The 25,905-nt window shown below is 49.2% G+C and overlaps 12 protein-coding genes across 13 annotated transcripts; 4 read left to right on the top strand and 8 right to left on the bottom strand.

The window, feature by feature from the left end:
- Positions 1–15: 15 nt before the first annotated feature.
- On the bottom strand, positions 16–1,707 carry LOC117578584. The gene is made up of 3 exons (XM_034264167.1): positions 1,414–1,707; positions 389–1,185; positions 16–323 (listed from the first exon to the last, which is right to left on the bottom strand). The coding sequence occupies exons 1-3, from the start codon at positions 1,648–1,650 to the stop codon at positions 38–40; spliced, it is 1,320 nt and encodes a 439-aa protein (XP_034120058.1). The 5' UTR covers positions 1,651–1,707; the 3' UTR covers positions 16–37.
- Positions 1,708–1,835: 128 nt separating this feature from the next.
- LOC117578585 lies at positions 1,836–3,686 on the bottom strand. The gene is made up of 3 exons (XM_034264168.1): positions 3,399–3,686; positions 2,225–3,024; positions 1,836–2,162 (listed from the first exon to the last, which is right to left on the bottom strand). Exons 1-3 carry the CDS (start codon positions 3,633–3,635, stop codon positions 1,880–1,882), a joined length of 1,320 nt encoding a protein of 439 aa, XP_034120059.1. The 5' UTR covers positions 3,636–3,686; the 3' UTR covers positions 1,836–1,879.
- Positions 3,687–4,215: 529 nt separating this feature from the next.
- LOC117592382 lies at positions 4,216–4,594 on the top strand. The gene is made up of 2 exons (XM_034286092.1): positions 4,216–4,553; positions 4,591–4,594. Exons 1-2 carry the CDS (start codon positions 4,216–4,218, stop codon positions 4,592–4,594), a joined length of 342 nt encoding a protein of 113 aa, XP_034141983.1.
- LOC117578586 (isocitrate dehydrogenase [NAD] subunit gamma, mitochondrial) lies at positions 4,465–6,086 on the top strand. 2 transcript variants are annotated; one of them, XM_034264169.1, is made up of 2 exons: positions 4,465–4,737; positions 4,883–6,086. In XM_034264169.1, the coding sequence occupies exons 1-2, from the start codon at positions 4,595–4,597 to the stop codon at positions 6,054–6,056; spliced, it is 1,317 nt and encodes a 438-aa protein (XP_034120060.1). In that variant the 5' UTR covers positions 4,465–4,594; the 3' UTR covers positions 6,057–6,086. The 2 variants fall into 2 exon arrangements, with proteins under 2 accessions (XP_034120060.1, XP_034120061.1); XM_034264170.1 differs by having other exon boundaries at positions 4,729–4,806; positions 4,868–6,086.
- LOC117578589 lies at positions 6,015–6,602 on the bottom strand. The gene is made up of 2 exons (XM_034264172.1): positions 6,269–6,602; positions 6,015–6,212 (listed from the first exon to the last, which is right to left on the bottom strand). The coding sequence occupies exons 1-2, from the start codon at positions 6,524–6,526 to the stop codon at positions 6,180–6,182; spliced, it is 291 nt and encodes a 96-aa protein (XP_034120063.1). The 5' UTR covers positions 6,527–6,602; the 3' UTR covers positions 6,015–6,179.
- Positions 6,603–6,812: 210 nt separating this feature from the next.
- Positions 6,813–7,219, bottom strand: LOC117584951. The gene has a single exon (XM_034274149.1). The coding sequence runs from the start codon at positions 7,125–7,127 to the stop codon at positions 6,969–6,971; it is 159 nt and encodes a 52-aa protein (XP_034130040.1). The 5' UTR covers positions 7,128–7,219; the 3' UTR covers positions 6,813–6,968.
- A 782-nt stretch (positions 7,220–8,001) lies between these two features.
- Positions 8,002–9,155, top strand: LOC117588384 (transcription factor 15). The gene has a single exon (XM_034279612.1). It carries the CDS (start codon positions 8,488–8,490, stop codon positions 9,064–9,066), a length of 579 nt encoding a protein of 192 aa, XP_034135503.1. The 5' UTR covers positions 8,002–8,487; the 3' UTR covers positions 9,067–9,155.
- A 242-nt stretch (positions 9,156–9,397) lies between these two features.
- On the bottom strand, positions 9,398–12,981 carry LOC117588323. Its single transcript, XM_034279523.1, has one exon. The coding sequence runs from the start codon at positions 12,807–12,809 to the stop codon at positions 9,531–9,533; it is 3,279 nt and encodes a 1,092-aa protein (XP_034135414.1). The 5' UTR covers positions 12,810–12,981; the 3' UTR covers positions 9,398–9,530.
- LOC117592376 lies at positions 12,928–14,317 on the bottom strand. Its single transcript, XM_034286075.1, has 4 exons — positions 13,844–14,317; positions 13,644–13,782; positions 12,990–13,582; positions 12,928–12,933 (listed from the first exon to the last, which is right to left on the bottom strand). Exons 1-4 carry the CDS (start codon positions 14,207–14,209, stop codon positions 12,928–12,930), a joined length of 1,104 nt encoding a protein of 367 aa, XP_034141966.1. The 5' UTR covers positions 14,210–14,317.
- A 211-nt stretch (positions 14,318–14,528) lies between these two features.
- LOC117588328 (kinesin heavy chain) lies at positions 14,529–19,921 on the top strand. The gene is made up of 4 exons (XM_034279537.1): positions 14,529–15,184; positions 16,621–17,080; positions 17,143–19,022; positions 19,089–19,921. Exons 1-4 carry the CDS (start codon positions 15,038–15,040, stop codon positions 19,518–19,520), a joined length of 2,919 nt encoding a protein of 972 aa, XP_034135428.1. The 5' UTR covers positions 14,529–15,037; the 3' UTR covers positions 19,521–19,921.
- Positions 19,913–22,176, bottom strand: LOC117588346 (protein arginine N-methyltransferase 5). The gene is made up of 6 exons (XM_034279560.1): positions 21,735–22,176; positions 21,225–21,669; positions 21,004–21,169; positions 20,779–20,941; positions 20,209–20,720; positions 19,913–20,155 (listed from the first exon to the last, which is right to left on the bottom strand). Exons 1-6 carry the CDS (start codon positions 22,108–22,110, stop codon positions 20,003–20,005), a joined length of 1,815 nt encoding a protein of 604 aa, XP_034135451.1. The 5' UTR covers positions 22,111–22,176; the 3' UTR covers positions 19,913–20,002.
- Positions 22,177–22,630: 454 nt separating this feature from the next.
- Positions 22,631–25,568, bottom strand: LOC117588336 (1,4-alpha-glucan-branching enzyme). The gene is made up of 4 exons (XM_034279548.1): positions 25,370–25,568; positions 24,712–24,881; positions 23,703–24,643; positions 22,631–23,644 (listed from the first exon to the last, which is right to left on the bottom strand). The coding sequence occupies exons 1-4, from the start codon at positions 25,462–25,464 to the stop codon at positions 22,778–22,780; spliced, it is 2,073 nt and encodes a 690-aa protein (XP_034135439.1). The 5' UTR covers positions 25,465–25,568; the 3' UTR covers positions 22,631–22,777.
- Positions 25,569–25,905: the final 337 nt, after the last annotated feature.

Below are 25,905 nucleotides of genomic sequence, written 5' to 3'. Positions count from 1 at the left end.
TTCGAAAAAATTAAGTAATTGGAACATATTTATCGAGTTAAATAATAACAATTGATTGGATATTGGGCATCACATCGTCGATTGGGACATTGTATGTTCGACTCAACTCAAACATTTCCTTCATTTGATGAGCGATTTCCCGGTCCACTATTTCCCCGCCTGATGTCATAGTCTTCTCAATAATTTCCTCGTCCGACACCTGGAGGTTGATAAATTCCTCCGACGATAAGCCAGACGGTTCAACGAGTGAGAAGAGGAAGTAAGCCGTGATGGACGTACTAAACGGCAGGAAGCGAATGTACTCCTTCAGAAGCTCCGTTCGGCTGGAAAGAAAACCAACCAGAAGCATTAATGTATGCATCCAACTAGATGCCATTTGGCTACCCACTTCATAAACTGTGGCACCTCGTCCTTCGTGTGCTTCCTATAGCTGTCGTACAGAGCCGAGCAGTAGTCGTCGAAAATGCTATCGAAATGTGTGAAGCGCACATCCGCAAAGACGGAGAGGGCCAAGAAAACGGACAAATCTATCATGGGCGAGGACACCCGCAGCGTCTGGTAGTCGAACATCATGATTGCCAGTGGCTCCTCCTTGTCATCGTACTTGTAGGCAACATTATTCCGCACATAGTCACCGTGACAGAGAGTGGCCAGCGGCTCCCGGGGCGCCAAACGTTGGCGACCAAACTTTGTGTAATCGGCTGTCAACAGACCGAAGTTCTTCACAAAATCCTCATCAACTTGGGGCTGGTAAGTGACCACAGCCTGAGCAGCGCGTCTCACACTTGTCTTCTGCTTCAACAGGAAGGCGGGATGCATTTTGTCATTGGAAAATCGAGCTTCCCTGAGATTTTTGACCATATTCTGAAACTGTTCCGGATTCTTGTGCTTAATGGCGTACGTAAAGCCATGGAACTTGCCCAAATTCTTTACTGCCACCCGAGCATGCTCCAGGCTGAGTCCCACCCTGTCTTTGGTCACCCTCCAGCCATCCTCAGCAAAGTCACTGAGAATGACCATAGCCGATGAGGGATTCAGTTCGCTGTAGTAATACTTGGGAGCCGAAAACCTTCCACCCGCCTTTTGCATTTGGGGCAGAATTTTCGTGTAGAATTCGATTTCATTGCCAAAGAGAAATCCGAACTGAATTGACTTGTACATCTGCGGTGGGATCCTGGGAGTTTTCTATAATAAGAAAAGATGCATTAACCCCTCCGCATGACTTGCTTTATATCTGTTTTTAGTTGAATTAACAGCAATATTAATGTCCATATCCATAAAATGCTTTTTTACCCTTCTCCACAGACAGCAACCTGCTATCGCGATGTGTAAACACAAATATACGTGCTACTCTCACTTAATTTTTATCTACTTCGTGCCTACGATATGACAAAATTATGGCTACGATATTACCTTGACGACCATTATCCGCTCATATCGATGGCCATCGTATTCAAAGCGTATGGTTGTGCGATAGCAGAGTGTCAGCATGAAGGCCTCCTTGGGATCAATCACATTTACATCGATGTCCCCCACCCGGAATGTGTCCGCCTTTGACTCGCTGTAGTTATCCAGCAGTCGACCGCTCGCCAGAATCTTTGGCAGTATGAAAGTGCGCAGCCATTGGGACTCCGTCTGAGTCAGCGTCATCGTGGTCTCTCTATTATTCAGAATGTAACCGATCGTCGTCGCTTTCGGGGAATAACTGAACGATCGTTCGCCGTACAACAGTATTTGTACGCTTTTAGGTGAATCAAGTTCGTGATCTGCGAGATGAAATGAAGCTGCTTGATCGTAACCACCACGAAACATACGATATACGGTATGTACATCATCGCTTTTTTTGATATTAATAATTAACTGTATTTAATTGAAATAACTAGATCTTGGGCAACGCATCCACATCGATGCCATCCTCGATTGGAACATTATACTTTCGACTCAACTCGAACATTTCCTTCAGCTGATTCGCAATTTCCCTATCAACCAGCTCGCCTCCAGTTTTCATGGTGCGCTCAATGACTTTCTCGTCCGACATTTCATTTTTGAACATTTCCTCGGACGACAAGCCAGACGGTTCGACGAGCTCAAAGAGGAAGCAGGACGTTATGGATACACTGTAGGGCAGGAAGCGAATGTACTCCTTCAGAAGCTCCGTCCGGCTGGAAAGAAAGCAAACAAGAAACATTAATAGATGCCGAATACATGTTGCTTTTGTATTCACTTCATAAACTCTGGCACCTCGTCCTTCGTGTGCTTCCTGTAGCTGTCGTACAGAGCAGTGCAATAGTCATCGAAGATGCTATCGAAATGAGTGTAGCGCACATCAGCATAGATAGAGATGGCGAGGAATACGGACAGATCGATCATGGGCGAGGACACACGCAGCGTCTGGTAGTCGAACATCATGATTTCCTGTGGCTCCTCCTTGTCATCGTACTTGTAGGCCACATTGTTCCGCACATAGTCACCGTGGCAGAGAGTGGCCAGCGGCTCCCTGGGCGCCACACGCTGGCGTCCATATTTTACAGAATCGGAGATTAAGAAAACAAACTTCTTCACAAAATCCTCATCCACTTGAGGCTGATAAGTGGCCACAGCCAGCAAAGCGCGCTGAACGCTCGCCTTCAGCGTCACAAGGTATTGGGGATGAATGGTGTCATTGGCATATCGGGACTCCTTTAGGTTTTCTGTCAGCTCTTTGAACTTCTCCAGATTCTTGTGCTTGATGGCGTACGTAAAGCCATGGAATTTTCCCAAGTACTTCACTGCCACTCGGGCATGCTCTAGGCTAAGGCCAACCCTGTCTTTGGTCACCCTCCAGCCATTCTCAGCAAAGTCACTGAGAATGACCACTGCCGAACAGGGATTTAGTTCACTGTAGTAATACTTCGGGGCCGCAAACTTTCCATCCGCTACTTTTTGTATCTGAGGCAGAATTTTCGTATAGAAATCAATCTCATTGCCAAAAAGATCTCCAAACTGAATGGATTCGTAGACATCTGGGGGAACCATGGGTGTTTTCTGCAATCAAAAAATCGAATTTAAAATCATCATTGCTACCAAAAAACGATACTGTCATGGTTTCCAGTTGCTTGTTAATCATTAGTAGGTAATTTTTTTTGATTAACCGAACGCCTTAGTGTAGATCTATGGATCAATAACAAGCCGCTGATAACATATCAATGTTTGTTGATATTTGATAGGTTAGGAGCTGGTGTCTACACACATTAGAATAATACCCCTTAATCTTATCTTATCTATTCACATTTTTGGCTGCCTATTTCACCATCACACAATCTGTACTCCCAGATTGGAACCGGTTATGTGATGTGAATACGATCTGTAGCGCCACTCAATTGTCATCCGTGACGACATTTTAGTTACGATATTATTACCTTAACGACCATTTTCCGCTCGTACTGCTCGCCATCGTATTCAAAGCGTATGGTTGTGCGATAGCAGAGTGTCAGCATGAAGGCCTCCTTGGGACCAATCACATTTACATCGATGTCCCCCACCCGGAATGTGTCCGCCTTTGACTCGCTGTAGTTATCCAGCAGTCGACCGCTCGCCAGAATCTTTGGCAGTATGATAGTGCTCAGCCATTGGGATTCCGTTTCGATCAGCGTCATCGTGGTCTCTATTATACAGTATGTAACCGAACGGCGTGGTGTTCGTCGAATAACTGAACGATCGTTCGCCGTACAACAGTATTTGTACGCTTCGGCGGTCAACATCGTGTGCTCGCATCGAACTCTCTGAGATTGAACGAAAATAAATCTGTGCCGCTCTGAAGCAGGCAAGAGCGAGATAGTTAATGATAGCTCGTAGTGTGGGTGACTATTGAGACTATCCAACGCAGAACACAATCATTTTATATTAAAAACTCCAAATTTTAAAATCAAAAATTCAGCGAAAATGCAAAGAAAATGGTTTACGCTCTCGCTGACCGGGTGGCTGCGAATGGTGCACACTTTTGTGCGAAAGTATACAGACAAATCGGAGAGTGGAGGTGTGCTCATTGGCAAGAGGAAAGAGTCGAAGCAGCAGTCTTGAAATCTCCCTTCCAGCTCTACAGCCGTGACTTTACTGTCATGTATCCGTTGGAGTGTTTGCTCATTCGAACTCTGTCAGTCAGCACACAATCCAAATCCCCTGTACATCCCCGAACCCCCTATTTTGTTTCCTTGACCCCTCCCTTGGCCGCTCAAAATGTACTCGCAACCGCAACAAGTGTCCAATGGCACTCAGACCATGCCACAGCCGAATCCCAAGCCAGTGTGCGTGCCGCTGCTGTTGGTCGACGAGGATGGGAAGAAACGCTACTGCTACCATGGCGGCAAGTGCCGCTGCGAGACCTGCCAGAAGATGCGCGAGCAGCAGGCGGAGGAGCTGGACGAGCAGCTATTGGCCACCCTGCCACACAGTCGCTTGCAGCTGGTGCCGGCGTTGCGTCAGGTGAGGCCGAAGCAGTACCGCCTGGAGGCCAGATACGCCACGCCCGAGTTGTCCAAGTATCTGAGTGAGGAGCACAAGGAGCTGCGCAAAAAGTACAAGACCTACTATCTGCCCGAGAAGTACTTCCAGGTGAATGCCTTCAAGGTGCCCGGTCCGCAGCACAAGCAAACCCAAACGGATATCCGAATCGGCAGCTACGGCATCGACGGTTGTCCGTGCATCGACAAATCTCTCTGCTGGGACATCTAGTGGGAATCGAGGAATAAACAGTGCAGGGTGAGGAGCTGAATGCTTGGGTTGTCTTATCTCTTCTTATCGAGCAACTTCTGATCTGGGGTAGCCTTGGTACATTTATCATTATTCGGGCCACATTAATTTTAAAAATATTCATACGGCTATCCAATAGAATCCAAATTTACAGAATGCTGCGTCGCCTTACACCAAATACCAGGCTGGCTCGCTGCTGCCGCTACCTTGCTGATGGTCCTCCAAAGTCCGCGGATCCCTATCTCATCACCACGGGGCTCACGGCCAACGTGGCAAAGGGGCAAATGCGTTCACTGCCGGTGAGCGCGCTGCCTCGGTCCAAGTATGGGGGCATCACCCATGTGTCTCTGCTCACCGGCAGCACAATCATTGGCCAGCAGGGAGCCAAGTTTGTGACAGCCCTGCTCCATAGCACGCGGGTGCCTGTGGAGCTGCAGCGCATTGGCTCTGATCAGGAGGAGGAGTACTTCAATTCGGTGCTGCGAAACCATGCCGCGGTCCATGTGGACATCTTGTGCGACGGTGAGGCAAAGAAGAAATCCCTCAAGATCTGCAACGACCTGGATCTGTACGTGTTCATGACGCGCCTGCGCAGCTTTCCCGGCTTCAAGTGCCGCTTCCCCGACGTGGACATCCAGGTGATAGCTCAGAACAACATTGGCAACTACTCGGAGCTCGAGTACTCTCCGGTCAAGGGTGTGGTGGAGGCGCTGCGCGTGGTTACCCATGATAACGTGGAAAAGTATCTGCGGTATGCCTTTAAGGCTGCAATCCGCGCCGGCCGCTGTCGCGTTACCCTCATCCACAAGGCCAACGAGTGGCCGGTGACCGATGGGACAATGTTGAAAATTGCAGAGGAAATGCACGCGAAGAAATACAGCTCCATCGAGCTGGAGCTGATGGATCTGGACGAGTGCGTGAAACGGCTAATCACCGATCCCGCCTACTTTGACACCATCTTAACAAACGATCGCTATGCCACCTTCCTGGCCACCATCTGCAGTGGTGTGGCCGGAGGCGCCAATCTCTTCAGCGCCATCGAATTGGGCGACAATCATGCCGTGTTCAAGCCGCTCCAGACAAAGCTTTCGCTGACCAACTACTCCCAGCTCAGTCCCTACGGCATCGTGTCCACCTGTGTGGACTTACTGAACCATGTGGGCCACGAGAGCTGCGCCAAGTCCCTCTGGCAGGGGATGATACGCACCATGGATGAGGGCATCAAGAGTGTCGAATTCGACGGCACCGACACCGGGGAATATGTGATATGCAATATTATGAACAAGTTGCGGTGCAGTGCTTTAGGGGAGAGTGCACAGAAAAAGTAAATTATATTCACTAAAATTTAATGAATTAAACAGCAGTCTTTTAGTCAGTTATCTGATCTTTAAGTAGTAGAAACAGAATCCAGGTATATGATGACAGGCGAATTTCGTACTACTCCTCTTCGGCTACATTTTGCGATACTTCATGATATTTGTGGACTGGGAAAACCATGACAAATGATTAGTAGAAAGCATTGAATAATTACTAGTATTACCTGCTCCTCTTCGGTGAGCAGAGCAACCTGCTTGACGTTAACATTGCCGTTTGTGGCGATTGTCACCATTTCGACGACATCCTTAAAGCTGACTTTAGCCACAAACTTGTTCTTCTTTGTCGGATATTTCATATAATCGTAGATAGCCGGCTCTGCCATTTCGCAGTCTTCTTCTGGAACTGTGATTGCTGGTGTTTCCTCCATGGCGCTGGGCACTCGAAATTCAGTTTCACCTTCGTCTATTTCCATTTTTTCCATAGTTGTGAGAAATTTTTAGTGAAACGTTGTACTAGAATGTCAATGCTACAATTATGAATACCAAATCAAGACACAACTGTCATGTGCTGTCATGGCCTACTCTATGTGGAGAGCTTGGTCACATTTTCTCCAGCCCAAAGCTGTAAGCGAAGAGTTGCCACATATTGCCAAAAAATAGATTTTAATTAATGCTAAAATCAAATCACAATTATAATAATTATTTATTGGGTTTTACCTACGTACATTTAATTACTAATGCTTAATTTGTAAATTCAAGGTTGCATCTAAGAACATTTACACACCCACATACGTACATTTATGCTTATTCCTAGGGATATTTGCATTGCTAAGTTAACTTTCAGATACACTCATGAAGAAGCATTCACACCATTGAATTTGCATGGGGCTCCGCATTGATGCAGTAATGCTGCCATCCACTGGGTCAGGGCTCCGCCATCTCGATGGCCTTGGTGTTGTTCCACTTGGATTTGATCGCGTTGCAAATCATCATGCAGGTGAACAGGGATAGCTCCAGGACACGGCACAGAACGAAGAAAGTTATCTCCATCAGATCGTCTGTGGCTCCCAAATAGACACACATTTTGCGACCACTTTTCTGTTGCACTTTTTTAGCCAAATAGTTTGTGCAGCGTGCAGTTCGACTCGCCTGTGGGAGTATATGTAGAAGTGTTTATGTATGCAGACAGATTTCGGGAATGGCAATGCTATGCAGGCTATGGTCCAGTTATATCCTGCCCTGTTGCACACGAAAGACTTTGTCGGCTCAATGAGAGCGAACGCAAAGTTTGTAAATATAGGGTGAGGAGATTCCCGTTAGGCTCTCCTCTTTATGCAGGCGTAGACACACATGATGTGCGGGCGAGAGAATGTCATCATAAGCACGCCTCACCTTATACACTTAGAGAGAGAGAGTGTCAGCGAGAGCGTGGGTGTGGGAAATACGGCAAAGGGACGGTGCATGCGCAAACATGTTCACGGCACATGCAGTTCTAGCAGCTTCTGCAGCTATCTATCTCTTTTGCACTCATGTCTTAAGTACTGAAAATGCATTCCAAAGGTAAAATGGGATATTTCCGGGATAAATACACCAATACACACAGGCATACACACGCACACACATTTCTAAGTAGGGATATTTATTTGATAGATATTTAATGGGATATTCAATCCAAGAACTGGCGAGACAACAAATGTCGTGTCTGAAATGGATTCATTGTACTCTCCAAGGACTGCTACTGGCAGCAGTATTAGCCCTGCAGTCAACACTTTGAGCCTTGACCATATGGCTGTGCCTGTGGCCTGGAGTTGGGCCTCTGGGCTCAGTGCAACATATGGTCACTAGACACGAGCCAGAATTCAGCTCAAGCGGCGAGTTAATTGATGGGCCAGGCCCAGGCCAGCCAGTGGCTCATCCTCGCCCAAGTTCTTCCCAGCCCTCCCTGGCTGGTGTGTGCTGTTGAGCGTGAAAGTCACAAATTACAAAAAAGAGAAAAGAGAGGAAGATCATATGCCATGATAGCGCCAATTTGGCAAGCTATGACGCGTGCCAGAGCGGTGCAGCGCAAAGAGTGAACGAAAAGTCGAACGAGAACACAAAGTGTAGGCGTGCGTAAGGGAGCGAAAGAGCGAGCGTATTTCTAACCCCTAACTGAGGCAGCGGCAAGGGCAGCGGCAGAGACGTCGACAGAGAGGAGCCGCCCCTGCTGACGATCCTTTGGATATGGTAATGGCTTTGAGGATCCTGCGAGAGGGGCAAGGGGTCATTTGCGGGCCATTTACACAAACTTGGTCAGCGCAGCGGTAAAAATATTTGTAAAGCCATCCCGTCCCATCCCTTTCGAGTGTTGCCCGATCTGACGGCTCGTGCTGTTCCATGCGGTAGCAGCAGAAGACGCGCGGCAGTTGCGGTGAAACTTTCGAGCCGTGCAGTACCCCGAGCCATGAGCTACTACTACTCATCTGAGGAGGACAACAACAGCTCCCAGTACTTGGGCAGCCCCAACTACAACCTGACGCCAATGGCAAGCTCCACGCAGGAGTACAGCCATGCCGCATTCCTCTCTCCCGACTGGCAGTTTCTGGATGTAGCAGGCGGAGCTGAAGCTGGCCTTGAGCTGCCCACGGCCACCCACTCCGTTGACCTTGAGATGTGTACAGAGCAGGGCGTGGAGCAGTCCAAGAGGCGCAAGAGCGATGGCTCCATCAGATCGGAGGGCCAAGAGACGATCATTCTTAGTCCCACGGTGCAGAAGAAACGACGACAGGCTGCCAATGCTCGGGAAAGAAAGCGCATGAATGGCCTCAACGAGGCCTTCGACCGTTTGCGGGAGGTGGTCCCAGCCCCGTCCATCGACCAGAAGCTGTCCAAGTTCGAAACCCTACAGATGGCCCAATCCTACATTCTGGCCCTGTGCGATCTCCTCAACAACGGCGACATGGATGTGGATGCGGCCGCCTACACACTTTTTGGAAGCAGCAATGGAAGCGGAAGCGAGTGCAGCTTCCACTTGAGCCACTAAGCTATACTCGCTGTTAGATTTAAGCATTTGTGATTATCCCCTCTCTAACTCTAAATTTAGTTTAAAAACCAAATAAAAACGGAAACCAATAAGTTGCTTGTGGAATCAATTGGCCAGCAGATCGTTCGTTACGCCTCAATGGATCCGACGAAGCTCATAAATTAATTACTGAAAAGTTCATTGATAGGAAAACAATGAGTGGTGGTCCCCATTTCACATCGGAGTCCGCCGCCACCGCGCTTTTGCTGTGAAGCGTGACACCCTCGCGAGTCGCTATTTTCGACGCCCGAGCAAGGATCTCATTAAATAAAAAGCAGCTGAGTCCTGCGGCTTCGGTTGGTTGCTGTTCTTTACTATTCTGAATACTCTGGTACATTGGCTGGGGCAGAGAACCATGTGTGAAGAAAAAACAGCAACGGCAAAGGTGTTTATGCCATGGAATTCAACCTCTGGGAGTCACTGTTTCAGATCAGCTTCGGGCTGACATACGGCTGGCTGTGCTGAACTTTGACGTACTGCATCTGCACATCATCCAGGCCGAGTGAGCTTTTGGAGGGTCGAAAGCCCACGACGGGCGGGTGCAGAACGATTACCTCTTGATTGGACTTTGGGTCCGGATTATTGGTGAGCAGCACGGTTCGATTCTCCGCCAAGATTGAGTTTGCCTCATGGACTGGCCGATGACTGGGTGTTTGGGTGGTGGCCATTGATGTCATCGGCTTGGTTTTCGGCTTACGTAGCATCTTGGGAGGTGGCTTGTCCGATTTATTGCTGCTGCTGCTTTTCGGGATCTTCTGAATCAATTCTTTGGGCGTGTGCTGCTTGAGAATGCTCAAGGTGTTCTCTGCGGCGACTGGTGGCACCAGATAGGAGCCAAGAGCGGAGAGACCCTCCGCTTTCCTCGGATATGACTGTGGTGCAGGCTTTGAACTGGCCCAGGACAAAGTCTCGAAGCCGGAGCACTGCCGCGGGGTGCAGGGCTTCCTCTTCGCAGGCTCTTGCCTTGGGCAGTCTCTGTGTGGACTTATCCTACGAAGCTTTGCTTCGGGCACGATAATCAGATACTGATTCGCTTCATCTTCATCCTGTAATTGGCAAATGTAGTATGAAGCCATGCGTAAGTCAAAGGGTCTACGTTGGCCACCTTCAGAGTCGGCGTGTTTCATGGATCTCTTACCGCTGATTAGGCAATTGGGCCTGCCACATGGACTATTGCTACTTCTCGCCGGAATGGCCTTCTTGGCCGCTTCTTCCGGGTTGGAGTTAGCTCTGAGCCTCGACTTTGGCAGCGCAATGGATCGAGCTGCAGCGGAGTGGCTCCGCGGAGACTTTCCTCCCGCCGGCAATGTCAATGCCCTGGCGTTCTTATGGTTTTGAGCTATTGGCTCTTCCTGGCTGTGAGTAGGACTTCTCTGGGATGCGGTAATCTCTGGTGCCCTGTGCTCTTCCTGACGGCTGATTCGCTTTTCTTGTGCATTTTTTTGAAGCATGCGGTCATCAGGATGGTCGTTTCGCCTTCTACTTTTATTTGAAGTATTCTGTGGAACATTCAACTCAACCTCACAGCGGCATTCATCAACATAATCGAGAATTGGCTCATTGCGACGACTATTTCGGCTTGCTCTCTTTGATGATGGAGCAGTTCGCTTTTCTCTGCGATCGTCTCGGCTCCTTCTCTTTGATGACAAAATCCCTGGAGCACTGGGTTCCTCCTGACGACTGTCTCTCTTCGATGAGGCAATCTCTGGACCTGTTGGCTCTTCCTGGCCATCATTTTGTCCAGTCCTCTCAGCTGCGGTACTCTCTGGATCAATGGGCTCATCCTCACAGACGCACTCAGCAATTTCGAGAAGATCCATTTGCTTTTCTTGGTCACGATATATTTCCGTTTGAGTCGGTGTTGGTCTGAGCTGGCTTTCCTCTTGATTATTACCCATCGATGAGGTAGTCTCTGGAACATTTAGGTTTGCATATGCACACGTGCCATCATTACAAGAGATCAATTCCTCAAATTCTTGGGAGTGTGTTGGATTCTCCACAGGGTCCTCTTGGTGGTGCAATTCTCGCTGGGGAGTCTGTATTGGACTTGGCTCCTTTGGTTGGTAATCTCGGCTGTTTCTTTTTGAAGACGGAATCCGTAGAAAATCGTGACTTCTATTTTTCTTGGATGAGGCAATCTCCGGAGCTGTTGGCTCTGCCTGGCTGTCCTCTCGGCTATCGACAATCTCTGGATCAATTTCTGGCGATATTTCTGAAGCCATTTGCCCATCAGGACGATCGTTTTGCATACTCCTTGTGGGTGAGGTACTCTCTGGAACCATAGGCTCTAACTCGCAGCGGCACCCATCATCGTCTTCGTCCCTTAACTCTTCCTGGCTTATATACATTCGATTTGAATTCGGTTCTGATAGCCTCTGACTGTCGTTTGGGCTGTTCGGCGGGGATATATTGCCCATGGATGGCTCCTCGGTGGCCTCCATGTTACGTGGATCCTCATGTTCTGCATTATCTGAGCGTGGCCTGAGCCCACGTTTCGGACACTCGAGATATTCAACATGACCGTTGTTGCGGACTTTTTGTTGCTGTTTGCGTTTCGAAGAAGGGCAGCACTCTTCGGGATAAGTCTGTAGACCGTTGACTTCGTCAGATCGCCTGCGCTGCTGCTGTGAGGCTAAAGGCTCACTGTACTGGCCTCTGTCTGAGGTTCTCCTCAGACACTGTCTTGGCGCCACTTCCGTTACAATTCGGTTCGGAGACGGACACGTATCATCATTGCATTCCTCATATCTATGAGAAGGGTGTGGATCGCGTCTTCTTGGGGTTTGTGGTGGACTCCGCGCAGATTCCTCTCGCTGACTCGATCTCAGTTGGGAAAACTGTTTTGGACTTTGCTCGTCATCCGCTTCGTAATCTTCATACGGCGATGATGCTGGACTCGTTTTTTGGTAATACTTATCCTGGCCATCCTCTTCACTGTTGTAATCATTGAGCGCTGACAAACAGGTTGATGGAAACTTATCGCCTCTACAATCCTTAGTCCTTGAGATTCTCGGGCAATCCTTAACACATTCTCGGTCATCGTACTCATACCTGTCTTGTGTGCATTTTTCGGAGTATTGATTGGGAGTCTTCCCCCCTTGGTCGCTGTTATCTGATTTTAAACTAGCCAAGAAATATTGCTGCGGAAATTTGTACTCTCTCGCCTTGGGCACCTTCGAGGAAGTACTCGCCCTGTGCCTTGCAGGTGAAGCCTCGCGCTCCACTTCTTTTCTGCGGCCAGGACACTCTACATACTCCCCATCTTCGGTTTGGTAATGTCTTTGCGGTGGCCTGGCCACTGGCTCGTCGCAATAATCTCGATCATTATTTGAATGCTTCTGATGCGGGCACTTGAAGTTGCGGATACGATAATCCTTCATAATTTTCTCAGCAACTGCAGCGCACTGTTGGGCCACATAGGAATCTGGCCCCGAGTTGCGGGAGTCCCAACTTTCCACTTTCGGAACGGTCATGGTGGTGGTATCTTTTGAGCAAGAGCCTAGAACATATTGCGGGTGTGTTTGCGGCATGCGTTCGAAGCGATTAGGATTGAACTCTTCCCTCGGGCGGGCACACTGACGAGATCTGTAGGCAACTGGAGCAGTGTTTCCGCATTCATAAAACTGCGACTGAGGACGTCGTGGGACTGGCAGCTCCTCGTTGGCATCGTCTTCCTGATGATACAACTGATCTGCAGCTGACATTTCCTGATCTGGCGGACAGTAGCATTCGAGATATTCGTATGGGTCTGCCCCTTCCGGATAATAAAAGCATTCCGCCTGCTCATTTTGCGGTGGGTTCTGAGTATAATGAGCAGTTGGGTTATATCTGCAGTCCGCATGCTCGTCCGCTGGCAGAGCTCTGTGCTCGCTGTCCTCGTACACTGGAGTTTCAGCTGACTGAAGTTCCTGTTCGCTGGCGTTGTATGTAGCTGGTTCCCTGTAGTTGGCAGGACGATTGGCACAGATGACTTTGTTGTTTTTGGCATTTCGTGGATTAAACTTGAGCAAGAGAACATTGCACGCCTCCTCGCTGGGAGTTCGACGGCAGAAGGGACTGTCTCTGGAGTGTTGACAGTCATAGTTGCTGCCGGCCTCCATGCCGGATCTGGGTCTAGGTGCATGCACTTGCAGTTGCCGCTTCGGTGCTCTGCCAGCGGACGCAGACGCTTCATCATCCACAGAGACATAAGTGGTGTGTTGGATCCTGTGCCCGTAATGGCAACTGTGGCTGTAGTTTTCTGTGGGTCTCGAATATCTATGGTATCCTGCTTCCCCAGCGCTTCTGCATTGAAAGGCCTGTTGCCTTAATTGATGGTGATACGAGTAGTCGCTGGATTCCTCTTCATCTTTCTGGTGATGATAACGATCAGCTCCGGAAGTGGCACGTGGCAGTGTAGTTGGCAGCGTCTCGAGGTCCGAGTCGTACACGGATGAGTTGTCCAACTCTTTGTCCACGAAGCTCATGTTTGAAGAAGCTGCAATGCAAGTGAGATGTGCGATGGAAACTGCATGGAACAAGGGTCTGGATGGACTTACCGGATCTCTCGCCGATGGGTATGTTAAAGTCAACTCGTAGGCTGTGCCTGCATTCCGCGCAGTCCTTGTTCATCATTTCCGTAACATCATCAATAATGCACTGCACTTGGTCATCGCGGACGCTAGGTCTAGACTTGGACTGTTATTGTGATTATTAACAGTGATTTCTATTTGCTTTTTGGATCGTGCCATTTGCTCACCTGCTCTGCCTCGCACGGTTCCTGGTCGGCTAGGAACTGGAGGTCATTGAATATCGAGCGACAGGGCACATAGTGGAATCCCTCCCGCTTGCTACGCTTGATGGCCTGGCTCTCCATGTCGTAGTAGGTGCGCAGGGAGAGCACCTGCAGCTTCACCTGATCCGGCGTGAGACCATTGTTCAGAATACGCGTGATGCGGTCCCAGGCGCTATGCTTAAGGGGCATGCAATGGTATCCCGGTGACTTGTGATTCCAGAGGCATTGGTTGGCGCGGTACAACCGAATCAGCCGCTTTGCAGTGGCCTCGTTGTTAATTTGGCGCTCATTTTTCATGTTTTCTGTGATCATGCTGTCCTTCGAGGCCATTTTGCCTTCAAGACCCGTTAGCTTTCAAAACCCCTCCGCGACTAGAACCAAAGTACCATGGTGACTAAAAAAATAAGAACAAACAACACAACTCTGAGTTTGGATTTAGATGAAGTTTTAAAAGCTGAAAGGATTTTCAAGGAATCTCATTCTCCGCCTCTTCCTGCACTGGACTTTCTTTATTGGTTAATTTGTATATTACGTTTCTGCGACTTTCCACTGCTGGTTTACGCGGTTTTTTTCCATCGGTGAATTGACATCAATGGCGGCATATTTCGGTATATTTTTGAGGGTCATGCGGTATATTTGATCAACAAATCCGCAGTCACACTGGTTTGGGGGCAAGAAATAAGCGAAAATAGGAAAAGAAAATAAAATTGATATTGCAACAAACTCCAACACACTCAACGCATGCGAGTGCATTTACCAGCTGCACCTAATCATTCCGGGCTAGTGCAAACAACCAGAGCCGTAAAATCAATCGAGCTTAATCAAAACACCGCCGCTGCAATTCATCCGCGAACTGTTCGTCTGGTATAACCACAAAATTTTCTTTGCATTTGAGCCCAATTTTCGCGAGCCCGACCATTTAGAACCACCAATCAGATACCAGATTGCCAGTGTGGGGTTTGTCACTACCATTGCTGTTAGTCCAATTTTATTTATGCTAGTTCCAAGCGAGACCCCAACACCGAAACATAAAACGACAAACAATTACCACGTAAACAGCTGCATGCTAAAAGATAAAGTTTGATCGAAGATTAACTATAGCCGCAGTTCCGCGAGACGGTGCCAGATCAGAGAAGAGAGCGAGAGAGTGCTACGAAGATGTCCGCGGAGCGCGAAATTCCCGCTGAGGACAGCATCAAAGTTGTCTGCCGCTTCCGCCCGCTCAACGACAGTGAGGAGAAGGCCGGTTCCAAGTTTGTCGTCAAATTCCCCAACAATGTCGAGGAGAACTGCATATCCATTGCGGTAAGTGTTGCACATAGTCAGAGCGATCCAGTTGTCCACCGTCAGTGCCGCCTCCACGCACACACATTTCCCTTTACTTTGTGTGTTATGCATTAATCTCTGCGTGCTGTCACGGCCCATGACGTCATGCCTAACATTAGACCGTACGGGAGCGTACATTACCCTTCCCAAGCAGCAGCAGTGCCAGTGCCTGTACCGTCGACCAATTGGAGCAGTTTGGTTAATTAGCGCTAAACTTGTGTATTCCACTTCCAGTGAGCGTGTCTCGAGCGAATGCCCACAGGCGGAAAACCATAAGAAATCCGAAATTACTTCAGATCAATAGTATATTTTGCAACAAATTGATTTTCCGCCCAAAGACAGAAAAACAAAAGAGAGAGAGTTTAAGGAAGAGGGAGAGTGAAACGGGGTGTGTGTGAGTGTGTGTATGTGTGTTTTAGGGAACGTCAAAGAAGAAAAGCCGAAAGCAAGGCAGTCCGTCCCCACCCACAAGTTGAGTTCCACTTGTGTCCCAATCCACAGAAATTTGCATTGCTAACCTTCTCTGCAGCAGCGGCTCGCCGTCTAGAGTTCCATCTAGTCCGCCTTCTATGCTTACCTCACTTACAGTTTACCTGCCCCCTGTGTCTTTATTGTGTGTGTGTGTGTGTGTGTGTATGTGTGCCCTCCCATTGCCACCAGCTGCCGCCACTCCACTCCACTCTACCAGCAGCAGCAGCAACAGTGACTCATGCACGCAAACCACATAAAAAGGAACATAGGGCAATGGAATTTGCTGGTTTTTGGCGCTCATAAATAATATATGTATGCATTGTGGAACCACTGAATTTTCACCATAACTCCACCTGTAAACGAACATTTTCCCAGAAATTGGTTTAGCAACAACAATAGTTTCAATTACCAGTTATGCTGCCACCAGAGAACTAGTTCTGTTCACTGTTTATTAGCCGTTATATGAAAACACATATGTATGTTTAGTGTAAACAACGATGAACTTACCGTAACATAGACGAACCTTTTTACAAATTTTAGGTCTTGCTAAAATGTCTTACCATCTATTTGTATAGCCTCTCATGAGCGAACTAGTTTTTTAGTGGCACCATGGAAGGCAGCTCTATTACATACACATACATGGAAGTACATGTGTATGCATGTATTTATCATTACTAACGCTTCTCGTTCGCTCTTTCTTTTGCTGCTCGTTATTCATTACTGCCTTCCTCCCAGCCCATCTCCGTCCCAGCTCCGCTCCTCTCTTTCTTTTTCTAATGCTCATAATTACAATCCGTTTCGCGGCAATGCGTTCAAAAATGATTTGAAAGCTACCGGGCCACAGGGGGGGTAAAAGTTGGGTAAAAGCTGAAGATCGTTGAGAAATTTTGGAGGGGAAATACCTATTCGCTCACACAACAACTACATGTACATACCTTTTTCAGGGCAAAGTCTACCTATTCGACAAAGTCTTCAAGCCGAATGCTTCCCAGGAGAAGGTTTACAATGAGGCGGCCAAGTCCATTGTCACGGATGTCCTGGCCGGCTACAATGGAACGATATTCGCCTATGGCCAGACCTCGTCCGGTAAGACGCACACAATGGAGGGCGTCATTGGCGATTCGGCGAAGCAGGGCATTATTCCACGCATTGTCAATGATATCTTCAATCACATCTACGCCATGGAGGTGAATCTGGAGTTCCACATAAAGGTATCATACTATGAGATCTATATGGACAAGATTCGGGATCTGCTGGACGTGTCCAAGGTGAACCTGAGCGTGCACGAGGACAAGAATCGAGTGCCCTATGTGAAGGGTGCCACGGAGCGTTTCGTCTCCTCGCCAGAGGAGGTGTTCGAGGTGATCGAGGAGGGCAAATCGAATCGTCACATTGCCGTAACAAGTGAGTGGTCGAAATGGACGTTCTAGTGGTCTCCCAATTCTAAAACGATCTTTCCTGTACAGACATGAACGAGCACTCCTCTCGATCCCACTCAGTATTTCTGATCAATGTGAAGCAGGAGAATCTGGAGAACCAGAAGAAACTGTCGGGTAAACTATATCTGGTCGATTTGGCTGGTTCCGAGAAGGTTTCCAAGACAGGAGCGGAGGGAACGGTGCTCGATGAGGCGAAGAACATCAACAAGTCGCTGTCGGCGCTGGGCAATGTGATCTCTGCCCTGGCAGATGGCAACAAAACGCACATACCCTATCGTGACTCGAAGCTGACGCGCATCCTGCAGGAGTCGCTGGGAGGCAACGCTCGCACAACCATTGTCATCTGCTGCTCTCCGGCGAGCTTCAACGAGTCTGAGACGAAGTCCACTCTGGACTTTGGTCGACGCGCCAAGACTGTGAAGAATGTGGTCTGCGTGAACGAGGAGCTCACTGCCGAAGAGTGGAAGCGGCGTTACGAAAAGGAGAAGGAGAAGAACGGTCGCCTCAAGGGCAAGGTGGAGAAGCTGGAAATAGAGCTGGCCCGTTGGCGGGCGGGAGAGACGGTCAAGGCGGAGGAGCAAATCAACATGGAAGATCTCATGGAGGCCAGCACGCCCAACCTGGAGGTGGAGGCAGCACAGCAGAAGGCCGCGGAAGCAGCCAGTGCCGCTCAGAGGACGGCCCTGGCCAATATGTCCGCGTCGGTGGCTGCCGACGAGCGGGCCCGCCTGGCCACAGAGTGCGAGCGTCTGTACCAGCAGCTGGATGACAAGGATGAGGAGATTAACCAGCAGAGCCAGTATGCCGAGCAGATGAAGGAGCAGGTCATGGAGCAGGAGGAGCTGATAGCCAATGCCCGGCGGGAGTATGAGGCTCTGCAGTCGGAGATGGCACGCATTCAGCAGGAGAATGAGTCTGCCAAGGAAGAGGTCAAGGAAGTGCTGCAGGCCCTCGAGGAGCTGGCTGTCAACTATGATCAGAAGTCGCAGGAGATCGACAACAAGAACAAGGACATCGATGCCCTCAACGAAGAGCTGCAGCAGAAGCAGAGTGTGTTCAGTGCCACCTCCACGGAGTTGCAGCAGCTGAAGGACATGTCTTCGCACCAGAAGAAGCGCATCACGGAGATGCTGACCAACCTGCTGCGCGATCTCGGTGAGGTGGGCCAGGCCATTGCCCCCGGTGACTCGGCCATCGATCTAAAGATGAGCACCCTGGCCGGCACAGATGCCACCAAAGTGGAGGAGGACTTCACCATGGCCCGCCTGTACATCAGCAAGATGAAGACTGAGGCGAAAAACATTGCTCAGCGCTGCGCCAACATGGAGTCGCAGCAGTCGGACTCCAACAAGAAGATATTCGAGTACGAGAAGGATCTGGGCGAGTACCGTCTGCTCATCTCGCAGCACGAGGCGCGCATGAAGTCGCTGCAGGAGTCGATGCGGGAGGCGGAGAACAAGAAGCGTACACTCGAGGAGCAGATCGATTCGCTGCGCGAGGAGTGCGCCAAGCTGAAGGCGGCCGAGCACGTGTCCGCCGTCAATGCCGAGGAGAAGCAGCGCGCCGAGGAGCTGCGCTCCATGTTCGACTCGCAAATGGACGAGCTGCGCGAGGCGCACACCAAGCAGGTGTCCGAGCTTCGGGACGAGATCTCCGCCAAGCAGCATGAAATGAACGAGATGAAGGATGTGCACCAGAAGCTGCTGCTGGCCCACCAGCAGATGACCGCCGACTACGAGAAGGTCAAGCAGGACGAGGCCCAGAAATCCAACGAACTGCAGAACATGATTCTCACCAGCGAGCGACGGGAGCAGGCGCGCAAGGACCTCAAAGGCCTCGAAGACACCGTGGCCAAGGAACTGCAAACGCTGCACAATCTCCGCAAGCTCTTTGTTCAAGATTTACAGGTAAATCCGAAATTATATCCTTATGGCTTCTCTCTTCTGACCTTTCCAACAATCTTTTTATTTCAGCAACGAATCCGAAAGAATGTCGTCAACGAGGAGAGCGAGGAGGATGGTGGATCTCTGGCACAGAAACAGAAGATCTCCTTCCTGGAGAACAACCTCGATCAGTTGACGAAGGTGCACAAACAGCTGGTACGCGACAACGCCGACCTGCGCTGTGAGCTGCCCAAGCTGGAGAAGCGTCTGCGCACGACAATGGAACGGGTGAAGGCGCTGGAGACAGCGCTAAAGGAGGCAAAGGAGGGTGCTATGAGGGATCGCAAGCGTTACCAGTACGAGGTGGATAGGATCAAGGAGGCGGTGCGACAGAAGCATCTGGGACGGCGGGGACCGCAGGCACAAATCGCGAAGCCCATCAGAGCGGGTCAGGGCGCTATTGCCATACGTGGCGGTGGCGCTGTTGGCGGTGCATCATCGCAGCTATCGAACAATTCGTAGATTCATACGCACCACCCATGCCCAGCCACCACCACCACGCACCCATGCACCCATGCACGTCGCCGCCCAGTCCATCTCCGCTTTAAAACTAAAAACTAAAAAAATGGATTGATTACGTTATACATACTTAAAATAATTGATAATTGCCTTCGCTTAAAGAGATGTCGTTTCGCGATCATGTGCAGCGCTTTAAATATATATATATATACATAAATAAACCATAAACATATAATATAATCAATTGAATGTGAGTGGAAAACGGAAAAACATAATTAACTCAATTTTACAAAAGCAAAAAAAAAACCCACAGATATTTAAGGACATCTATTGTACGTTTAAGAATATTTATAAACTTTTCAAAACATAAAAACTAAATAAAAGTCGCAGACAAATTAATTACATAGCGATTCATTTATTACCCCAAATTTAGGATTGTAAATATTGCATTTGTGGTCAAGTTTTCCTAACATTCCTAATTGTGTCTATAGTCGCATGTGGTAGCCGGTACCACCGGCATTGTGATGCTCCCAGGCCTCACGTGTGCTAACCTGCCACTCGTACCACACCTTGTCCGCGTCAATGCAGCGCCAGAACTTCACTGAGACTGTCTCCCCCTGCTTGAGAGTCCGAGGATGCTGAAAGGAGCGAAAATTGGAGCGATGCTCACTGGAATTCTTGGATCACTTACAGTGGGAAAGAACATGGGAAACCATGAGAACAGGCCGGGCGTGTGCGCCAGCGGATTGATACTCAGATGGATATCCTTATAGAGCATTGTATCGAAATAGCCGCCAATGCCATGCAGCACACAGTCCTTGTGGGCAGTGAAAGAGATCTCCTTGCAGCGTGTATTGTCAATGGGCGCCACTCGATTCGGATGCGCGAATTCAAACAGCGCCTGGGGTGTGTCAATGTGATAGATGTTCTTGAGGAGTGACACATAGCCATAGTCGAAGGCTGGCACGGTGCTGACCAACTGGCTGACATTCTGATGCAGCACAGCGGACATAATCGGATTGATGTACGACGTTGACTTGTAGGGTATGCTTAAGCCATCAGCCTTGAGCAACTTTAAGGCACCATCGAGGCACTCTGGCGACAATTCGTTATCCCCAAACGAGCCAAGAAGCTCGGACACGAGAATATCGGCCAGCTCAGGCGGTGAAAAGTCGCGCATGTCCTTGGAGAATATGTGCACATCTGAGTTAGAATTAAGATTAGGTTTTCTCATTTCCATTTTGTGCTTTTTTTTGCTTACTTTTATCACCCCAGAGCGTCTGTACCATGTGGGAGAGTGTGCGAATGGCATTGGGATTCTTTTCAATAATGTAGAGCCGCACCTTGCGTTTTGTCAGTTCCGCGGCATTAAAAATGGCACGCGCTAGAGGACCTCGTCCTCCGCCCAGCAACATTACCACAGTCTGCAAATTAAAGTTCATCGATTAGTTGGATTTTGTGCACCATTAAAGGGAACTTTTCCTACCAACTTCTTTGGGGCATCTTTTTCGCTCACACGATCGATCAGGGCCGCTTGCACAGCGTCCTGATAGAGTTTATACTTTACTGGATCCGATTCAAACACTTCGTACGTGTAGCTATCCAGATTATCGCACAGCGGCTGCAGTGGTATCTCCAGAAGGTTTTCATAGCTAATGGTGGCAAGGCATTAGTGTGTGGAAGGATACGGTTTAACGCTCCACTCACCTATTCAGCACGTGGGTATCGTTGTTGTCACTGGCGAGTTTCCTCAGGTAATCGGCGTACTGGGAAATGAACATGTCATTGGGATTGGCGGAGATTATAATGTTGGCACGCGCCGCGAGTAAGTGGCCAATGATTATCTGCCAACTTTTCTGCAGGACATGGTAGTTGGATTTGTTTCGGACAAACAGACTGGAGGGAATGATGACTGCTTCGATGGGCTCGCCTAGCCATCGGCGAACGGTCTCCTTGCTGGGATGATCCAGGTCCGTCAGCTCAATTACAACTTTCACTTTGCTGCTATGCTTGACGGCAAAGCGCAGGCTATTCCACCAAGTCCATGGATCATTCGCCTCCGCCTCGGCTATCTCCGCCTCTGTGGCGTCTTTGCGATGCTCGAAGCTTCCCATCGTCGGGTTGCTGATGGGTACCTGGATAAACCAGTTTCCTGAATGAAAATTAAACACAAAGATGTTACAATTGTCTCTTTATTTGAACATTTTAACTAATCACCTTTCGTTTTGGCATTTATGATCTCAGCCAGGTTGTCAATATTTGGTCCGTGCAGTCGCTTCATCACGCAGCCAGCATTTTGCAAGTGCTCGGCCCATGCTATATCCCTCAGGAGGATCTTTTTGGAATGTTCGCGTAGCTTGGGGCTCGGGGAATCGACATCCACATCGGACAGCATGAAAATCATCTTCGAGTTCCAGTCCACAGCGTTCAGTAACGTGCCCGGGTAGGTGGGATCCGTTTCGTGTGGATCCAGGGGCACCATATTGGCATTGATCGGTATAGCCACTACATTGTAGTTGTTGGCATTGGCATATTGTATTAGTTTTGGTATGCTATTAGTGCACTCCTGCAAAAGGCAGACGTAGAAATTCATCTTAATGTTTAAGTTGTCAAAAAAAACGCGGTGACCGGCTGAAGTGTGTCCACACAACAAAAAAGCGATAATAAGCAGGAACTTATCGATAGAAGTCGCTAGTTAAAGTATTGAAAGACAGTGCAAGATAGTTTACAGTTCGTCTGAAAAAAAATAGTTCAGTTAACTAATTATAACTAACTTAAAATATGTTTCGGTGTTGTAACTTGTGCTAATTATATTATTATGTTTATAATTTCAAATTAATATTTTTGCAGGCCGGACAAAAAGTATCGATATGCCCATTGCAATCGTTATCGCTCACAAATTTCTTATTAATTATTCAAAATCATGTTTTTGCTGATTTATTCCATTTGTGGGTAGAGTTTTGCTTCATTTGGGCAGACTTGAACTTAAGAGGAGTCCTCAGCAACTTGCCGACAATGGAATTTAACTTCTATTGCAACATATATTGCCGCTTCGGTTCCAACGACCTACGACACTGATAATAACAATGTCCAGCGTCAGGAAATGTTGATACTTTTCTTGTAGAAAACTATACCTCAGGGCGTATATATTTCAGTAGTAGCTTTCCCGATTCGGAACATAACCAAAGACTAATAACTAACATTGAAATTCGTTTAGGCATTAATAATTTCAGTGATCTGAGTGAGGATAACAATCGCGTTTAGTCGCTGACGCGGGCATAGACTACGGCCGTACGTGATGGGCTGTAGACCTCAATGAAGTTGGAACGACCTGCGTATCCCTCCGGGTCGGAGCGATGCTTGACATTGCCATCGATGCGGTTGTGGCCGCCAAAGAGAGGATCGTCCGAGGAGAGCACCGCCTGGTAGGTGCCCGCCCAGTTGGTGCCCACGCGATAGCCAGTAAAGCTCTGGTGTATATGGAAGTTAAAGACAAAGACCAGGCCGGCACGCTCGAACGCGATGATCTTGTCGCCCTCGTGCTTCCAGCTGACGTAGGCAGGTCCGGAATGCAGCCACCCATAGCGTTGCTCCGCCTCGTTCATGGCCCGATCGAACTCATTGAGGTATTTGTACTTCAGCATGTTGTCGTCCACCAGATTCCACTGCCTGCGGGCATAGTGGTACGAGTCGTTGTTGCCCACGCGTGGGAAGTCCAGCCACTCGGGATGGCCAAACTCATTGCCCATAAAGTTCAGATATGCCTCTCCACCGAGCGCGTGTGTGATCAGGCGTATCATCTTGTGCAGCGCCAGGCCACGATCGATAATCAAGGTGGAATCCGACAGAGTAGACATGTGCGTGTACATCTCCTTGTCCATCAGCCAGAAGGCAATGGTCTTGTCTCCGACCAGCGCCTGATCGTGGGACTCTGCGTACGCCACCGTATTCTCCATCCAGCGGCGATTGGTCAGGGTGTGCACCACATCTCCCATGCTCCACTGGTCGTCGCTCTGCTCCTTGAGCAGCTCTATCCACTTGTCTGGGATGGCCATGCCCAAGCGATAGTCGAAGCCAATCCCGCCCTCCGAGACGGGACGGCACAACGTCGGCATGCCCGAAACATCCTACGGGGGAACTAAATGTTAAAGGGTGACCAACAGCAGGGAATAGGGACTGACTCACCTCCGCAATGGTGATGACCTCGGGATCCAGCGTGTGCAGCATATGATTGGCCAGGCCCAGATAGTTGAGGGCATCCGTGTCGACATTCAGGCCAAAGTACTCATTGTAGTCGCCGCTGAAGCCCTCGCCAATGCCTCGCGAATGATACAGCATCGAGGTGACGCCATCGAAGCGGTAGCCATCAAAGTTGTACTCGTCGTGCCACCAGCGCAGGTTGGACAGCAGGAATCGCAGCACTTCGTACTCCACATAATTGAACAGACGACTGTCCCACAGCGAGTGTTCGCCCTTAGCTCCGTCGTGGAAGAAGCAGCTGTTGGTGCCGTCAAACTGATTCAATCCATCCTGAACATTCTTCGAAGCGTGCGAGTGGACCACATCCAGCAGAACGTAGAGGCCGTGCGAGTGGGCCACATCAATCATACGCTTCAGCTGCTCCGGATTGCCGCAGCGACTGGAGGCGGCATAGAAGCTGGTCACCTGGTAGCCAAAGCTGGCGTAGTAGGCGTGCTCCATGATGGCCATCACCTGGATGCAGTTGTATCCCTGCCGCTTGATGCGGGGCACAATGCGATCGGCAAACTCATCGTAGGTGCCGACGCGTGGCTCCTGCGAGGCAATGCCCACATGGCACTCGTAGATCCTCAGTGACTTTGGCCTGGCTGGACGGGAATGCTGGCGCTGGTAACGCTCCGATTCTGGTGGCTGCCACACGTACTGCTTGTAGTTAACCCCCTGGTTAGCCTCTTTGGGCGGCTGCACCACATACTTGGCCCAGGGCGACAGCCGATCCAGCAAATGGTCCGAATGGTTCCGTATGATGACCTTAATCTCGCTCAGGTGCTTGAGCTGTGGACTGCCGTCGGCATTGGGTGGCAAATGCAGTTCCCACTTGCCAAAGTCAAGTTTCTTGAAGGGATGTGACTCCCAGTGCCAGTTGTCTGTACAGATTTGGGGTGGAATTATTAAATCTGTTGTCATAGGTGGTCCTAGGTGTCCTCCTACTTACTGAAGTCGCCGGCCAGATAAACATTCTTGGCGCCCGGTGCCCACTCGCGTGCAATCACCGAGTTATCCGGCTGAAAGTGCAGGCCGTAGTATTTGTAGCCCTGCGTGAACTGGTCCATGCCGCCTTCGCCTTGGTCGATCTTGTCCAGCCACTCCTGGAGTACGCCATGTCTGCAAAGGAAAAACCAAACAGTTTAGATCTGCAGCCAATTCTAATATAAAGCTCGCAAAACGCGGGGCAGTCGTGACACAATTTCGGCAGCCAAGACGGAAAGTCGATGGCCAAGGCCAAGATCATCCAAACATGCTCCAAACACGCCGGCAACACGCAGTGGATCCAACAGATACATCGCATAAAATTAGTTTACCAAACACATCCGCGCACACACTCTTAACACGCACAATCACACGCACAGCGGCCGCAAACACCGGTGGTGACCTTCTAATGACATTGCGAACACAGTTTTTCCAACTGCATCTCACACACATGCATACATGCATAGTCATAACGGTGTGGCGTTCAGGCCAATACAGCTGATATGATTATGCATCTGGACAACAGCATTGCGGCTGGGGTGCGGCTTATCAGTCGCACACATAAAGCCGGCGCCAACCTTTGATTACATGACCTGCGGGCTGGCGGGCAAAACTAAACTTACCGTCGTCGAATTTCACGCTCGAAAGGCCTCAAGTAGCCATCCGTTGAGAATAGCTTCTCGATGTCCTTAACCTTCACATTCATGGCGTCGCCCATGTCGGAAGGCGCAATCAGAAGAGAACGACGAAAACAGAAGAACAGAAGATGAAACTATGTGTATATAGCTCCCACGACCGACGGCGACAAACTGTGATGCTATATCAGCCTGCACCATACACAAAAGCTTGCCCCCACACTCGACGAGCTTTTGCACAGCACAAGAGAACAGCTGTTATCCCAAGTTTTCTTTTTATTTTGATTCGCGCATATAAACAACGAAACAATGCTGCTCGGACGGACGGCACTGCATGTTTTTCCGCCTGATAACAGCGTTAAGTATATATATATATATAGACTTAATTGCCCCCGATCTGACTGATGATTTGATTGCCGTTTCGGTTGACATTTTTGAACCGGCAGCGAAACGGAATGGAAGCATCGTATGCAAATTGGCTGAGTTGAAATAATGTGCCGTGTTGTCTGTCGTCAAGTGCTATT

This window comes from Drosophila guanche, unplaced genomic scaffold (assembly GCF_900245975.1).
Source record: "Drosophila guanche unplaced genomic scaffold, DGUA_6, whole genome shotgun sequence".
In the NCBI taxonomy this organism is placed as follows: Eukaryota; Metazoa; Arthropoda; class Insecta; order Diptera; family Drosophilidae; genus Drosophila; species Drosophila guanche.
This window is presented reverse-complemented; position numbering and strand designations above follow the sequence as displayed.

Bases quoted from the DNA above. Each gene is read 5' to 3' on its own strand.
- LOC117578584 (XM_034264167.1), bottom strand. From the start codon at position 1,650: ATGACGCTGACTCAGACGGAGTCCCAATGGCTGCGCACTTTCATACTG. The intron at 1,186-1,413 runs GTAATATCGTAG...TTCTTATTATAG, and splicing joins AGCGGATAATGGTCGTCAAG to AAAACTCCCAGGATCCCACC. The intron at 324-388 runs GTGGGTAGCCAA...TTTTCTTTCCAG, and splicing joins GAGGTGCCACAGTTTATGAA to CCGAACGGAGCTTCTGAAGG.
- LOC117578585 (XM_034264168.1), bottom strand. From the start codon at position 3,635: ATGACGCTGATCGAAACGGAATCCCAATGGCTGAGCACTATCATACTG. The intron at 3,025-3,398 runs GTAATAATATCG...TTTTGATTGCAG, and splicing joins AGCGGAAAATGGTCGTTAAG to AAAACACCCATGGTTCCCCC. The intron at 2,163-2,224 runs GTGAATACAAAA...CTTTCTTTCCAG, and splicing joins GAGGTGCCAGAGTTTATGAA to CCGGACGGAGCTTCTGAAGG.
- LOC117592382 (XM_034286092.1), top strand. From the start codon at position 4,216: ATGTACTCGCAACCGCAACAAGTGTCCAATGGCACTCAGACCATGCCA.
- LOC117578586 (XM_034264169.1), top strand. From the start codon at position 4,595: ATGCCTTCAAGGTGCCCGGTCCGCAGCACAAGCAAACCCAAACGGATA. The intron at 4,738-4,882 runs GTGAGGAGCTGA...CCAAATTTACAG, and splicing joins CGAGGAATAAACAGTGCAGG to AATGCTGCGTCGCCTTACAC.
- LOC117578589 (XM_034264172.1), bottom strand. From the start codon at position 6,526: ATGGAAAAAATGGAAATAGACGAAGGTGAAACTGAATTTCGAGTGCCC. The intron at 6,213-6,268 runs GTAATACTAGTA...TGGTTTTCCCAG, and splicing joins TGCTCACCGAAGAGGAGCAG to TCCACAAATATCATGAAGTA.
- LOC117584951 (XM_034274149.1), bottom strand. From the start codon at position 7,127: ATGTGTGTCTATTTGGGAGCCACAGACGATCTGATGGAGATAACTTTC.
- LOC117588384 (XM_034279612.1), top strand. From the start codon at position 8,488: ATGAGCTACTACTACTCATCTGAGGAGGACAACAACAGCTCCCAGTAC.
- LOC117588323 (XM_034279523.1), bottom strand. From the start codon at position 12,809: ATGTCAGCTGCAGATCAGTTGTATCATCAGGAAGACGATGCCAACGAG.
- LOC117592376 (XM_034286075.1), bottom strand. From the start codon at position 14,209: ATGGCCTCGAAGGACAGCATGATCACAGAAAACATGAAAAATGAGCGC. The intron at 13,783-13,843 runs GTGAGCAAATGG...TCACAATAACAG, and splicing joins AACCGTGCGAGGCAGAGCAG to TCCAAGTCTAGACCTAGCGT. The intron at 13,583-13,643 runs GTAAGTCCATCC...CTTGCATTGCAG, and splicing joins ACCCATCGGCGAGAGATCCG to CTTCTTCAAACATGAGCTTC.
- LOC117588328 (XM_034279537.1), top strand. From the start codon at position 15,038: ATGTCCGCGGAGCGCGAAATTCCCGCTGAGGACAGCATCAAAGTTGTC. The intron at 15,185-16,620 runs GTAAGTGTTGCA...TACCTTTTTCAG, and splicing joins AGAACTGCATATCCATTGCG to GGCAAAGTCTACCTATTCGA. The intron at 19,023-19,088 runs GTAAATCCGAAA...TTTTTATTTCAG, and splicing joins TCTTTGTTCAAGATTTACAG to CAACGAATCCGAAAGAATGT.
- LOC117588346 (XM_034279560.1), bottom strand. From the start codon at position 22,110: ATGAATTTCTACGTCTGCCTTTTGCAGGAGTGCACTAATAGCATACCA. The intron at 21,170-21,224 runs GTGAGTGGAGCG...TGCCACCATTAG, and splicing joins GATACCCACGTGCTGAATAG to CTATGAAAACCTTCTGGAGA. The intron at 20,156-20,208 runs GTAAGTGATCCA...CGCTCCTTTCAG, and splicing joins TTCCCATGTTCTTTCCCACT to CATCCTCGGACTCTCAAGCA.
- LOC117588336 (XM_034279548.1), bottom strand. From the start codon at position 25,464: ATGGGCGACGCCATGAATGTGAAGGTTAAGGACATCGAGAAGCTATTC. The intron at 24,644-24,711 runs GTAAGTAGGAGG...AAATCTGTACAG, and splicing joins TTATCTGGCCGGCGACTTCA to ACAACTGGCACTGGGAGTCA. The intron at 23,645-23,702 runs GTGAGTCAGTCC...GTTCCCCCGTAG, and splicing joins AGGTCATCACCATTGCGGAG to GATGTTTCGGGCATGCCGAC.